Consider the following 15,271-nt stretch of genomic DNA (forward strand, 5'->3'; position numbering starts at 1 on the left):
ATTAGAATATTATTGTCGAGTGATTATGTTGAGAATGAGATTTCTGTTTGTAACCTCACTGATTCATAACTCCCAATAAAAACATTTACCCATAAAAAATTTAAAAAAACCTCCATCCATGACTGAACTATACAAGGTGAAAAAAAGCTTATGGACTTGAATTCAGTTTTTCATCGACAAATACTCATACATTCCTATAATGATCCAAGAATCAATGTTCATAAATATAGTTTCTCTCGTATGACAGAAATTTCACAGAAAAACAGAACAGAAATAGTAATTATGGTAATGAAGACTCAGTATGACCAATCGAATAACTTTAACTGTCAATATCATAAATCATATGGAAAATAATGATATACAAAAAAATTGTAACAGGAGACTCCATACATCCATGGCAATATTTAACAATGCTCCCATAGACCATAGTTGGCTTCTTGCTTCACAAATTCTTACAACATTTCTTGATTTATCCAGACTCATATAACTAAAGATCTCTTTGACAGATTGACATTAAATGACAACATTTTCTTTTATGCTCTTACATTCTTACTGATTAAACTGTTGTATTGTCTTGTGGAATAATTTCTTCATTTTCTTGGGATGATGATGGTTGAAGAAGGGGAGGCCCACCAGTAAGCCAGGGGTGAAGAATAGCTTGCATTGCAGTGGGTCGATCTTTCGGTTCAAAATCCAAGAGAAGAAGAAGAAAATCGTTAAAATCATCTGCATCCTTTGCGGAAAACCCAAAACTCTCTTGGAGCACATTGATCAATGGTCGACATTGTAGCCTCCTGTACCCTTTTAGATTACCATTCTCGTCGAAAAATTTGGCATAAAGCTTGCCACCCAGAGCAATTTCCTTGGGTATCACACCAAGGAGCTCCATCATTAACCCCAAGTGATCTACAACAATGTCTTCACTATTCTTCCCCTGAGGATTAAACAAGAAAGCACCTGTGGCAAGTTCAAAGGCAATGCATGCAACAGACCATATATCAGCTGGAGTAGAGTATGGAGAATGCAGAAGTGTCTCTGGACACCTGTAATTGAGTGTTTGAATATGACTTGTGTATTGCTTCGTGATCTCACAAGCATTACCCAAATCAGCTATCTTGCACTTAAGATCAAGAGATTCCAATAATTTCCGCTTCTCAGAAGGGCTGACAGTAGCTCTTTTTCTCTGTAAAGGTTTTCCATCCAAGGCATCATACAAGCTCTTGAAATTGCCCCATGTCTTTTTTTTCACACCTTGGGCTTCTACACCCAACTTCTCATCTTCATCATTTGCTGCTTTCCCACAATCTTGGTCTACTAATATGCCCTTCTCTTTCAATCTTGTCTGCTGATTTCCTGTCATGCAAATACTTGATACAGAAGAAGAGCTTGCAGCAATGGCGGATTTATCTTTCTTAAGTGGGATACCAATCTTCTTGGGATATTTTTTTGGGTCAATGGTGGATAGCAAGAGAATGTTTTCTGGTTTGAGATCTGTGTGAATGATTGAAAGTCGCCTATGCAAATAGTCAAGTCCTCTTAAGACATGAAAGCAAATTTCTTTTACCATGTGCAATGGAATGCCCTTCCCATTATAATGCTTCAGAAGAGTCCTTAAATCGTCTCCTAAAAGCTCAAGAACCAAGCAAACATGATGCCCATTTGGTCCACTGTGTATGAAATTATCAAGCAATTTGACAACACACTCATTGTCCTCTGGATCACCTTTGGCTATTGCTTTGAGGAATCTAATCTCACGATTGGCATATTCTCTAAAACGAGCTGTGCCCTTTGTTATCTTGAGCGCCACATATCTGTTGAGTTGGGTGTCCCAGGCAAGCCAAACAGTGGAGAAAGTGCCCCAACCCAGCTTGGATTGAACCACATAACGCCCTCTATTGAAGGATTCACCTATTTCAACACTGTAGTATCCTCCACTGTAATTTCCAAAGCCCTCCTCCTCTGTTGTGCTCTTGTCCATTCCCAACTCTTTTCTCTTTCTTCTACTTTTTTCCTCCTCCTCCAAATGGGTATGCTTGGGTAAATGATAACGGTACCTGTCAGATCATTTTCTTTCTTCTCCAAATAGAAGTAAATGAGAAATAGGTGCCAAAACTTATGCAATGCCTACAGACAAGAACTCTTTCTTCACTCTTTCTCACCGCCCATAGACAAGAATTGGCTCAGCCAAGGCATTATATTTTTCAGCGAGTTACAGCAAATTTTACCGTTGTACCGCGGTTTTCTTTCTTTTCTTTTTTTTCAGTTTTTCTTAAAAAAATCCAGTATCGAACCCAATATAGATTTGGTGTAAGATTCGGCCTATTATTGTAAGATTCTACCTATTATTGATCAACTTTTAAATATGACTGGTAACGTATATACAATGCCTACAGACAAGATTTCCTAAGAATTGGTTCTATGAGAAGCCCAGAACTCTTCCTATTAGAGGACTACCAAAGATTTGTAGCCAACTCATTATATTTTCAGTCAGTTACTGAAAATTTTACCGTTGTGGGTTGCTATAATCTTTCCCCATTTTTTGTTTTTTCAAAATTCAAGGTCAAATTGATTAGATTTTGTTTTTCATATATAGAGATTCTGGGTATTGTAGATTATAAAAAAATCTTTATTTTTTTTTTTCTCTATCATTGATATAATTTAAATATAATTAATGGAATCAAGAAACATGAAGTCAATGGTAGGCTCATGGTCCACTATTTATAGTGTATGTGATGCATGTATTGGGAGAATTCAATGGTTTTAATTATTGTAGTCCTTTATATGTCAGTGAAATCTTTTCACATAAGTTAAATCAAACCAATTGATAGGAGTGGTTATTCATAAACAATTCTAAACGAAAGGTTTAAGTTGTGAAATAGTTCTACAATTTTTTTAATTTTTTTTAAAATTTATTGATTCAGTTATTACTATTTTAATATGGATGAAATGAGTTTCTTCATTAAATGTTCTAGATTAAGGCAAAAACAGGTTTTGAAGGGGCCCTGAAACCCTTTACAATGAAGATTCTAAAAGATTTAGAATCAACACAACCAAACTAAAACCAAAACCAAATAGGCTACAGAGGATAAAACAATACATAAAGCAGCCAAAGAGCTAGTGAAAAAACCAAACTAACTACAAAAAACTAGCAGAGACCCACCGACCAGCAAAACAAAAAAAATAGAGAATTACATGAGGCTCTTAAAAGTCTCAACAACCTTAGCCTCCAGAAGACTCATATTGTCAACAATAGACCTAAGTTCTTTGTAGTTCAAAGTTTGAGTAGCAGCTTTCTTCTTCATGTTCCCTCTAGTCCACTTGTAAGGACCAAACTCTGCCTGTGTATTATCTTTGTCCTCATCCACATTGATCAGCACCTTGTCCTGACCATCAAGACTATAGACCACAATGTTCATGGACTTCGTAGTCTACTTGACAATTTTGTGACTGTTGGTCGTAATGGTCCTGAGAGTAACCTGGATTTTCTTGTAATTCTCCTCAACAATGGAGAATCAATCCTCAAACCCTTTTTTCATGTGATCAATGCCAGCAATAGCTTTGTTGACACAATCCACCACAAATTTCTTCTCTACTTTAGTCAACTGACCATCACCATGTTGTTTATCTTGACAGGCAGGAATAGGCATAGCTTCCAGCTTGCTCCCCAAGTCCCTTTGGTTAAGTTTGACCTCTTTGATTTCATGGAAGATCCACTCGAAAAGGCTAAAAGAGTCAATATCATGAACGTTAAAACCAAGCCTAAGATATTCTCATAGTTCTCCCTCTTATCATTCAACTCAGCGCTTTTAGGATGAAGGTCCTTCTGAGCAGCATGATTTCAAAGTTTTGGCTACCAGGTCCCGAGCTAACTCTCTGTTTAGCATTATTATTCTCAGAATTCCCTCTATGACCATCGGAAGCAGAGGCATCATTACCCATAGAGGTAGAGGAGGAGGAAATAACGACCTGTTTCAAACCCTTCTTGCCCTTGCCCTTAACAAAATTATCTTTAGGGGGAATCTCAGTCTTAGCTTTTTTGGGAGGAGAGAAAGTCTCGTCCTTCGAATCTGAGGAGGAGTCCCCATACTTAGACTCCCCATCACTAGTATTATCATCAGACGAAGTAGGGATACAGGAAGAAGGGGCAGGAAGGGACCAAACATACTTATCAATTAACACCAACAACCCTTCATGAAGAATAGGGTATTTAACAGGGTTCTTCCTATGATCTCTGAAGCTAGCCCAAAGGGAAGACATCAAGAAAAATGGAAGAGAAACCCTAACATTATGGCGGAAGTGATTTAACAATACAAAATGGTAGCCATAAACCCTACTGAAACACCCATCAAGAGTAAAGTAATCCATTATTACCTTAAGGAGTTGGGCCCAGATGTCCTTGAGAACACAGATGTCATAATAACTAGTTGTCTTCTTCACTATCTTACCCTTTTCCTTGTCCGATTTCGGGAAATTCTGCAATGCAATGTCAGTATAAGTCTTGTCTCTATAATATTTCATACTATCAAAGGAAAGGCCAGTGACCTCAACGATCAAACTCTCATCAACAGTGATTTTCTGCCCATGTAAAACAGTGGTACCATCCTTCCAGTGCTTATCGAAATAAGTAGTGGCATCCTTGTTAACCCCTTGCAACTTCTCAATGTAAGAGGCGTCATTCCCTTTCACCAGCAGCTTCCATATCTTATGATTCTTCTTCAACTGCTCACAACTTGGAGGCTCAACCTGCTTCCTAGCTCCCCCCATGATGCTTAGAGACAAAACATAAAACACTGTGATAACCCTGTAGCAAAAATAATAGGCAAAATTCTTCATTAAATGTTTATTTGTTTCATAAAAATTTGATTTAATTTTTTAAAAATCTTGAATCTTTATATAATTATATTATTTCATACATTTTAAAATATTGACATTCTTATATTACATGGAGGAATATGCATATTTAATAACATACAATTTTTCAATTTATTCATTATTATTTTTACTATAAAAGGTGTACTTTGAAAAGTGCATAAATATCTAATTATCTTATTAATGTTTATATTTAAAATAGAATAGAATATATATAGTTAGTATTTTATAAAATTAAAATAATAAAATTTATATTTTATTATTTATTAAAATAAAGTTTTATTTGAAATAAACCAAAATTGAAATTTTTTTAACAATTTTTAAAATATTTTTTATACTATTTATGATTTGTAAACTATTAAATATGAATTCAAGAATTAAAAAAAATTGAACTACATTCTATCCATTTACACAAATCTTGTGAATAACAAGATTGGATGCCAATTTTGATTTTCCTTTTGGATATTATGCTTCTATGAGTGAATTGGAAATCCACATGGTTTTTTATATTTCCTTCCTTTGTGGTTCTTTGGAATGTATTGTTTCTATAAGAGATTTAGGAATCCACCACAATCTTTGATTTTTCCTTTTTCTTAAAGGGCTTTTGTAGCCTTTTGGATATTGCTCTTTGCTTTTGGATCAATTTTTTTTTGATTTAACATGTCTTTTAGATAGGACATGATATTTTGATGGATATGGATTTTTGGACTTATGGATTTTATGTTTTGCATCCAAATTGCTTCCTAAGGGCATGAGATTGATGCATGAATAAGAATGATATGGAGGTCTTTGGATGGGTTTATGTAGGTAGATGGTTGGAAAGTGCTCAAAGATGTGTGCCCTTGTTGATCTTGATTTATGACAAGGTAATTGGATTATGAGTTAGGGGTCATATGGATAGTGGATGGAGGAATGTAGGGTCCTAAGATGGATAGAAGCAATGAAGTGTTTGATTCTAGGATACAAGGGCCCAAAATATATTTAGAGGATAGGGATTGTGTATGCTTGGACTTAGATGAATGAATGCAGGATTTACCAGGAACACCAATGTTTTGAGAGTGAGTTGTGTACCCAGAGCCATTGTAATTAATATTTTTTTGATATGAAGGGGATCTAATATACCTTGTTCATGTAGTCCTAACCCTTTCCATTGATAATGCATGTTTTGACAAAAACAATTAGCAATGGGATACTTGTTACTTTTGAAACAAGATGTGAGTCCAATTTAAGGAGGATATGGTATGGAAGGAATGATAGGATCATGAAGTAGACTGGAACAAATGAAAGTGGAGGAACCCATTTGATAAATAAGTGGTTCGTGACTACCTTTGATAGGGGCAACAAGATGTTGAGGAGGACTAAGGTCATGACATGGATATGAAGGAATACATTGATCTTGAATTGGAAGAGGATCATTGGATTTTATGCTTTTCTCTTGATTTTGAATTGGATCATTGGAGGGGATGGAAGGGATATCATGATCTTTCTTAGGAGGTGGGCATTGAATGGGACTTGTATTGACACTTTTCTCTTGAGATGGAAGGGGATCATCATGAATGAAATAAAAAAAGATGAGGGGATCTTCATAAGAATCTTGATAAGTGGGACTTTGATAAAAAAAATAGATTGGATTGGAGAGTCATGGTATCTTGATCTTGATTTATACTAGGACTCATTTTTTCTAACTTTGGATTATCCTCTTGACAAGGGGTAGGAGTTTGGATGTGTATGGGATATTCTTAGAAGGATTTAACACTTTGGATAATAAGAATGGTTTTTGAATGAGACTCTTTGGAGTAGGTTTGACTTGGAATGGAGCATATGGTGGCATTGGATCTAGGATTTCTGAATTGTACAAGGGATTTGTATATAAAGAAATGGATTAGCTTGGATTTGTACTATGGATGGCCCTTGGGGGTAAACTCGAAAGATGCCATTATTGGATTTACTACTTGGTGTGGAGTCACATGAGGTGGATATGGCATTGATATAAGCACTTTGGAATGAGTCATTGCTAGACAAAGGTATATGATTTTATTCATGCTTGAAAGCGACATCTTGACATATTTGACTTCTCTTGCTGTGTGATTATGTATAGGTCATGAAAGACTCCTAGGAGTACATTGATGAATATAAAGGTAAACACTATGTTTTTGGATTTTTTTTGGAATTTTGGATGATAATACAACAAAAATCTACCCATATTTTTGGATTGCTTGAAATTTAAGATAACTCTAAAAAGAGGAACTAGATGCACCTATAGATTCTAAGAGATCGATTGATCACAAGTTTTGAAATGATTTGGATCTCGATTGATAGATTCTAATTGACCCTATAAGGTACTAGTTTGATAGCCAAATGTGAAATCGGGTAATGATAATTGTGACATGGATTGAACACAATTGCGACAATGATCAATGTCACATGCGACAACAATTAGGAACCAATACACAAATTGAGATAGATAAATACGAAACTTGTTATTGACAAATGCAAAAATCTGATAGGACAAATGTGAAATTTTGTTTATTCCTATAGGATTTGAAATTTTTTGGCTTATTTCAAGGAAGTCTAGATAGATTGTGCTAACAAATAGATAGAAAACAATAGAGACAGTATGGCTTTAGACTTGAAATACTCTAAAAAATTAGAGTCACATGCATAAGGGCCTTGACTGGCCCAAATGACGACTGACTCTATTGGTCTCGCATAATGAATTTTTGCAAATAGTTAGAATACAAGCACATATGCTACTCAGGATACAAAGTAAACTACTTGGTAGGGCCCTTGCAACAATGATATACCTTAGACAAAGTGGACAGATAGAGATCAAGTGGCACTTGCTCCCCTCTAGGGCACTAGCACACATTTTCTCTTACCTTGAAGGTTTGAAAACCTTGTAATTGAGGAATTTTCTATCTCACAATGAAGGGTACATAGGGGGTATCTACGGGGTACAATCTACACTCCTTGAACTACCAAGTATGGGTTGTTGGGATTCTAAACATAATTAGTTCATAAGTGGGGGGACTTTGAGGGCTTGACATCCATACATGTGATAGTGATGAACTTAAGATCCTATCTTAGCCCTATAAAGGGGCTTGATATACCTCACATGAATGTGGGTACTAGGGAATTGTTAGTATAGATAAACATTGCCAAGTAGTCTCAACTTTTGCCTAAACCTTTTGTATAGCATACTGAAGGAAAGCACCACATAGAGTCATCCCTTGGGGTGAGTACATTTTTCCCACCAAGGAAGGTTCTTTCCTAAAAAAAGAAAAAGGAAGGGGTCATTGTCAGTTTTCTCTTACACCCAAGATTTTGAAGGCCAAGGGGGAGGATACTAAGTACAACGGTAGGTCCACCCTATGAAGTGCAAGTGCACAGGATAGTCCAAATAGATGTTAATTTTAGTGCACCAAATATAGATGTTATATGTTCTACTAAATCACAAACACATTCCTAAGATACACCTACAAGAGCACATATTAGTAGTTTGAACAGTTTTAGTCTTTGACACATGAATGCCACATGCTAAAAATCCAACATTAGTAACACAAAAATCCTAATCTAGAAAAAGAGAGAGAACTGAGAAACAACATGAAATAGAATTAAAGAAAACAAACTCATGATTTTACCTTTAGAATTAGAAAAATGCATTTTTAATCGTTGCAACTATGGTACCTAGTCAAAGAAGATTTTGTTTTTCTGCAATATTTTCAACCACAAAAATAAAATTTCAAAGAAGATATTCCTAATTAATTTTAAGAGCTTTCCAAACATGTAAGAATTTTAGAAAAAGACCTTAATTTGCCCCCTAGAGAGCAGCTTTACAAAAAAAACTAAATTTTAAGGATATACATTTACATAATTCATTTTACATTAAAATCAGAAGTGTAAAGAAAATAATCCATGTAAAATTGCAATAGATTTTCAAAAATATAATTTTTTTAGAAAAATTCTTTGATTTGCACTCAGACTTCAAAATTTATCAAAAAAATTTAAAATATCATATCTCACTCAAAACTAATGCTACAAGGCTTATTTTCAAACTATAGATGTGTTTTTGGATCCTTAACGAGTAGTTATACAACTTTGAATTTTTCTTATTTGCGCCAAAATCAAATATTTATGAAAAATATTAAAACTATTATATCTCACAGAAAAATAATGATCTAACGTTGATTCTTGAGCTATAGACTACTAGAATGATCCTTAACCTATAATTAAAAAATCATGGAGATATTTGTCATTGTTTGGGAGATATAACGAGATATTTGGAAACCCTATAGCCTTGTCTACAACCTAATATGAACAATGTTAGTCTTGAAATTTTTGAATAAAATAGCCAATTAAGGTATAAAACTTCTAAAGTATTGATTTAAGAAGAGGCGTGGATTCACATTGGATTCACAAAAATGTATATGAGGGAAATCCATCATGCTAATCTAATTAATAAGAAACCACAAAACCCAATCTAATTAACAAATCCAATCGTAACAACAATACAAAATGATTAAGCAATCAATCTAATATTGACTCCAACATATGTGCTCTCCATTTCTCTTCTATTCCTTGATGCACAAAATATTAGTGTCTCTCAAAATCACACGATACCTGCAAAGTATATGCACAGAAATTCAAAGAATGTGATTATTGATAATGAAGGTTGATGCTCAATTTATAAATTCCGAAAGGATTGGTTGAATGATTGAGATTGACTTAAACACAGGATCAATTAGCGGTTGAGATTTAATGAGACAACTTGATTGGAGATGATTACGATGTAGATCGCCTACATGATTCAATTAAAATAAATTGATCGAGAGATCAAGTCATTTGATTGAGGAGTTAAGAGAATTGATTGAAAGTTAACTGATTTGATTGGGAGTTGAACATGATTGATTGATTAGTTAAGAAAATTGATTGAATAGTTGACTAATTAAATTGATTAGTCAAAAAAGTTTGAATGGGTAATCAACTAGAAGTTTGTTGTAGTTAGGAATTTTTCCATGAGTGATGTTGGAAATAAAAGTGAAATGTCATTTAATTTGCATTTGAGTTTTTGAAAACATGAAATGAATTTGAAATTAATGAGAAGTGAACTGAATTTGAATTTGAAGAGAAATTTGAATTAATGAAGGAGAAATTAGACTAAATAAGTTTATGAAATTTATTTAATTTAGAGGACTTAATTAGATAATCAAATAATTTAAAGAATAATATAATTATGGGAATAGAAATTGAATTTAATTGGACAATAAAGATCATTTAATTAAAGCAAATAATCTAGATTAATTAAATAATAAAATTATTTAATTAATTTAAAGAGGGAATGGTCAATTGACTAAATGATTAAGAGGGAACTTGAATAATTAACTTAAAAAGAAAGGATAATATTAATTTCAAGAGATAAAACTAGATTAATTAAATAATTTTTTAAAAAATAATTAATATAGAGGAATAATTAGTAAAACTGGTATTTGTAGGTGTGGGACAATTTTAGGTGTCTATAAATAGCTAAATGAGTACATATTAGCTACTAAATTAAATAAAATATTTAAAAATATATTTATTTTGGTACCCCACCTTTGTGGGATCATAACTCCTAGCTAATTGAGTAAAATTTGAACTCGTTGGATACTTTTGGAATTTACGTCCAAAAGATAAAAAGTGACAAAGAAGATTAAGTGAAGAATATTTTATGTTTCTTTTTAAAAACCAAGGGCTAGTTTTAACATTTGAAGGCCTTAGAAAAAATAAATTACAAAGATGTGGAAAATACTAAAAATTAGATCTTTTATATATTTCCCAAAACCAGTCATATAGATTTCATCTAATTACTTCTAGATCATTATGAGATGACTTTAATTTTCCTTGTATCCTTTCGTTTATAAGGAAAATCTAAAAAATTTCTCCTACCTTATGTTTGTGCTCCTCCCTATGTTGATAGTTCAATGTTGTGTTCTTTCCATTTGTTTATTAGCCTTGAGTTGAATTGATATAATTGTTCTATTAAATTGCATGATTTAGTTACCTCATTACCTTTTCTTACTTTCTCATCTTTCTTATCAAAATCTACACATCAAGTGGACTTTGAAGAAATAACCCAAACATACCTCAAATGGCAAATGGTTAGTATAAGAATGGAAAACTCTATAATAATAATGTTGAATGTATAGAAGTGATTAATCCAATATTTTAGAGTTTTTGATGAAATGTACTTATACTGAGAGGAGTGAATCAGTATAAGATAATATTTTACTCATTAAATTTCAACAACCATAAGAGAGCAATCAAATAAGATTTAATAACTAGGATTCACAAGGTTTAAATGAAAACCCTTTCAAGAGACGGAGTTCTTGGATCTACTATCCAAATGCATCCACAAAAATAAAATTCTCTTACAAGTCTTTAGGTACCAACCCTCTAGAGATACAAGAGACGCCAACTTCCAAATGAACAAAATTTTGCCTTCTTGAAAATTGCTTCTCCAATAAATATGATGGTCATTTATGGCTTCTTCATAAAACTTTCTTCCAACTTCTCCACATATAATTTTTTCATAAAAAATATACATTAATTAGAAGTGTATCACATTAATTTATTCTATTACTTTTTCCTCCACATATCTTTTTTCTATACCCTCCTTATGCCTCTTCACCCAAGAGAGGCAATCTTTCTAAGAGGGCTAACCTGATTTAAAAATAATAAACTTATTTTATTTTTCCTAGGAGGAGTGTCCACAATAAGTAATAAATTGCTTATTCGTTACATAATGATCATTTTAGTCTTTGTAAAATATACTTGCAACTTCTTAACATATATTTTCTTCTTTAAAAATCTACTTGAATTTGAAGGATATTAGGTTAATTTTTTGTATTACCTTACCCCCACACATCTTCTTTTATACCCTCTTTATGCCTCTTCACCCAAGAGTGGTGATTGTTCAAAGTGGCTCGGCCTATTTTAAACAACCCTCAAATAATATTAAATTTGATTTTGAACAACTTGAATAGTGGGTGCCAAAATTTGATGAGATTGGCTAGCATATTCTCTTTAACCTCCAATAAAATATCTCCTTTGACATCAATGACAATAATATTTATGGATGTACCAAGATCTTATTACCAGCTTCTACTTGACCATCTATTTGTGGATGAAAGATTGTATTTTTCTTTAGTTCAATGTTTGTCATGATTCATAATATAAAAACCAATAAATCCCATGTCTCTATCAACAATTATTGACTTAGGAAGCCTAAAGTACACTATTACATTATTTAAAAAAATAATAATTTTTTATTTCCTTGTGTAGTCTATTTACAAGTAGTTAGAATACATAATTTACTAAAATTTTCAACTACAACAAATATGCAATCATGCCCACACCTACTAATATGAAAACCTCCATAAAAATCCATGGAAATTGCTTTCTCGTGGTTTTATGTGTCGTGTATCTGTGAAGTGTGGACCTATGTACCTGTAGCTGCAACACAAAAATACTCAATAGATCATTACAAGCATGATTAGAAAATATAAACAAAGACATATGAAATCATGGCTAATCGATCTATCGCCTCCTAATAAATGCGAGTATGAATTTTCTCTTAGATCTGGTTAGCAATTCCAGTGACCTGACTACACCTAGATGGAGGATTTAAGATGATAATGATGATGCATTTAAGCTAGCAATGATAATGATTAAGCTACATGATTCTATGATTATGCTAGAAAATATGCTAAAATGATGCAATTAAGCTATGATAACAATGCTCAAATGATAAACTAAGATTTGCATATGCCTATAGTAATAATGCCTGAAATGTAAATGTGATCGGATGAATGAGATGGATCCTTTGAGCTCCAAAATGGGGTCTATTTATGGGATTTCCAAGGTCAGGGGTGAGGTGGCAAGAATCAATGGTCAAGATTAAGTCTAAAGATATCAATGGTGAAATTGGAGGTTGGAAAAGAGGTTGGATGAAAGGGAACAATTGGAGGTTGGTAGGAGAAGGGGTTGGATAAAAGGGGACAATGTCATCTCTATGGTGACAAGTGTCAAGAGGTTTATAGAAGAGGTTGGATGAAAGGGAACATTTGTCATCTCTATGGTGACAAGTGTCAAGAGACTTCTAGAAGATATTGGATGAAAGGGAACATTTGTCATCTCTATGGGGACAAGTCTCAAGAGGCTTCTAGAAGAGATTGGATGAAAGGGAACTCTTAATGACAAGTGTCACAAAGCTTTGCTCATGAGAGGGCAAAGTGTTCAAGGAAAGGGGACATGTGGTTAGATGGAATGGGTTAGGTTTAGGAATGGTTAGGTTAGGTGGTTAGAAGTTAGGAGAATTTGAATTTAAAAATTCAAATAATAGGAAAAGGATAATTAATTTCAACAACTCATGAATTTGATTTGTTTTAATTAATTAGGGGATTTTAGAAGAAGTGAATTTGATGGGGGAATTAATTAATTTGAATTAATTAACTAAAGGGGATTATTGAAATGAACTTATTAATTAAATCCGTAGATTTATTAATAGGTAGATGAATGGGAGAATTTAATCAAATTGCTTATGAATTCAATTAAATTGGGAAGGAGGATTAATTAAATAATTGTTTATTCAATTAATTATCTTCAGACCATTTTTAGGTGTATACATTTTGCCCCTCTTTGAAGCGAGGTGTGATTACGCGTTGATTCAAAGAATAATTTCCTTTTGATGATGATATTGATTTGATAGGATGCCCGAGCTCTTGGTTGATAGATTCTGGTATGATGATGCCCCCTCGGGAGATCAATTGAGATAATTGATTTTTTGGAGTAGTTGGATAATTGTGAAATTGATGTCCTGATTAGAAAAGATTCGATTATGCAACATTGATTGATGAAAGTGCGAGTTATTTGATCATGATGATTGATAGGGTTTGATAAATCTTGATTGACAAGATAAGATTGATTAGATTTGATAAGATCTAGATTTAGTCTGGTTTCAGGAAAGATACCTCCTGTATAAGACAAAGATGATCAGAAGCATCTGGTTTCAGGAATGATATATCATGTATAAGACTTGATCAGAAGCATCTAGTTTCAAGAAAGATACATCATGTATAAGACATGATAAAATAGATCAGATGCGATCGATTGATAGAATGGATAAGGTTGATTGGATAAAGAACTAACAGTTTGTTGATATCAGGTTGTAGGATGATTTAGATTTACTGATGTTGGTATGTTTGAAGGGGTAGCATAAGATTTGTAGTGGGTTGATGATATTTGGAGAGAGATGAGTTATCATTCTGATTGTGTATACACCTATGATAATACATTGATGATTCTTGTGATAGATTTGACCTTGGATAAGAGGAGCTCTTGTGATCCCATGCAAGAATGAAATGCAAGCTAAATGCTAATGCGGATGTTAATGAAATGCAAAGCTATGATTGGACCAGTCACTAGATTATTGCTTTTTGTCATCATTGAGCTTTTGGAATGTGGGAAGTGAGTGCAAACATCAATGGTATAATTAAACCATGATGACCTGAGCACTATTTTCTTGGATTTTGATATTGCAAGTTAGCACAAACATCGAGGTATAATTAAACCAAGATGACCTGAGTGTTGCTTGCATAAAACAAGCAGTATTAACCATTTCAATACGCAAATCGGAAATGTCTTCGATGATACTCCAATGATCATGTCTTGAGACAAATTTGCACATATTAATGATTAATTTAAAGATAGTAGACAAGAAAAATATCATGTTCCTTCCTTGTTCCTCTAGTCAAAGACATCCTGGAGTCACTCAGAAATCATGATAGTGAAAATCAATTATAGAAAAGTTGAACAATCATGTTAAAATCATAATCCATTGAAAAGCGTGTGATGTGCTTAGACTGACTTTGTGATAGTTTGATGGTTGATAATTTGATCTTGTGTTCAATGTTGGATATGTCACAGTTTTCGCTTGATAAGAGTTGTCTAACCATTTGTTCTACCTATTTGATTAAGCTCATAATTGATCAAAAGTTTTGCCCCCAGCTAAGTGCAGGATTTTGCCCCAAGCCTAGAAACAAATTCGTTATGATATACCCAATGATCCAAACCATGGTGAGAGATGAGTTGGGATGCCTGCATATGTACAAAGGCTTCATGATGTATATGAACAACGCTGATGGAAAATGAATGCAAGAGGAAAGATGCATGAACTAATAGATGGAAGAGCTAGCTGATAGATAGTGCCTGTTTGCTAGGTTTTCACCATCTGTTTTTATTGCACTTTTTCTCATATTTGATTTTTTTAATTTTTTTATTATTTTTCACTGTTTTTGTATTTTCTGCTTTTCACTTTTTTTTGGATTTTTCTGCTTTTTCACTATTTTTTATTTTTGGATTTTCT

The 15,271-nt window shown here is 33.3% G+C and overlaps 1 protein-coding gene across 1 annotated transcript; it reads right to left on the minus strand.

The window, feature by feature from the left end:
- Positions 1 to 317: 317 nt before the first annotated feature.
- Positions 318 to 2,404, minus strand: LOC131068288 (uncharacterized). The gene has a single exon (XM_058003456.2). The coding sequence runs from the start codon at positions 1,976 to 1,978 to the stop codon at positions 557 to 559; it is 1,422 nt and encodes a 473-aa protein (XP_057859439.2). The 5' UTR covers positions 1,979 to 2,404; the 3' UTR covers positions 318 to 556.
- Positions 2,405 to 15,271: the final 12,867 nt, after the last annotated feature.

Source organism: Cryptomeria japonica, chromosome 11 (genome assembly GCF_030272615.1).
Source record: "Cryptomeria japonica chromosome 11, Sugi_1.0, whole genome shotgun sequence".
Lineage (NCBI taxonomy): Eukaryota > Viridiplantae > Streptophyta > Pinopsida > Cupressales > Cupressaceae > Cryptomeria > Cryptomeria japonica.

Bases quoted from the DNA above. Each gene is read 5' to 3' on its own strand.
- LOC131068288 (XM_058003456.2), bottom strand. From the start codon at position 1,978: ATGGACAAGAGCACAACAGAGGAGGAGGGCTTTGGAAATTACAGTGGA.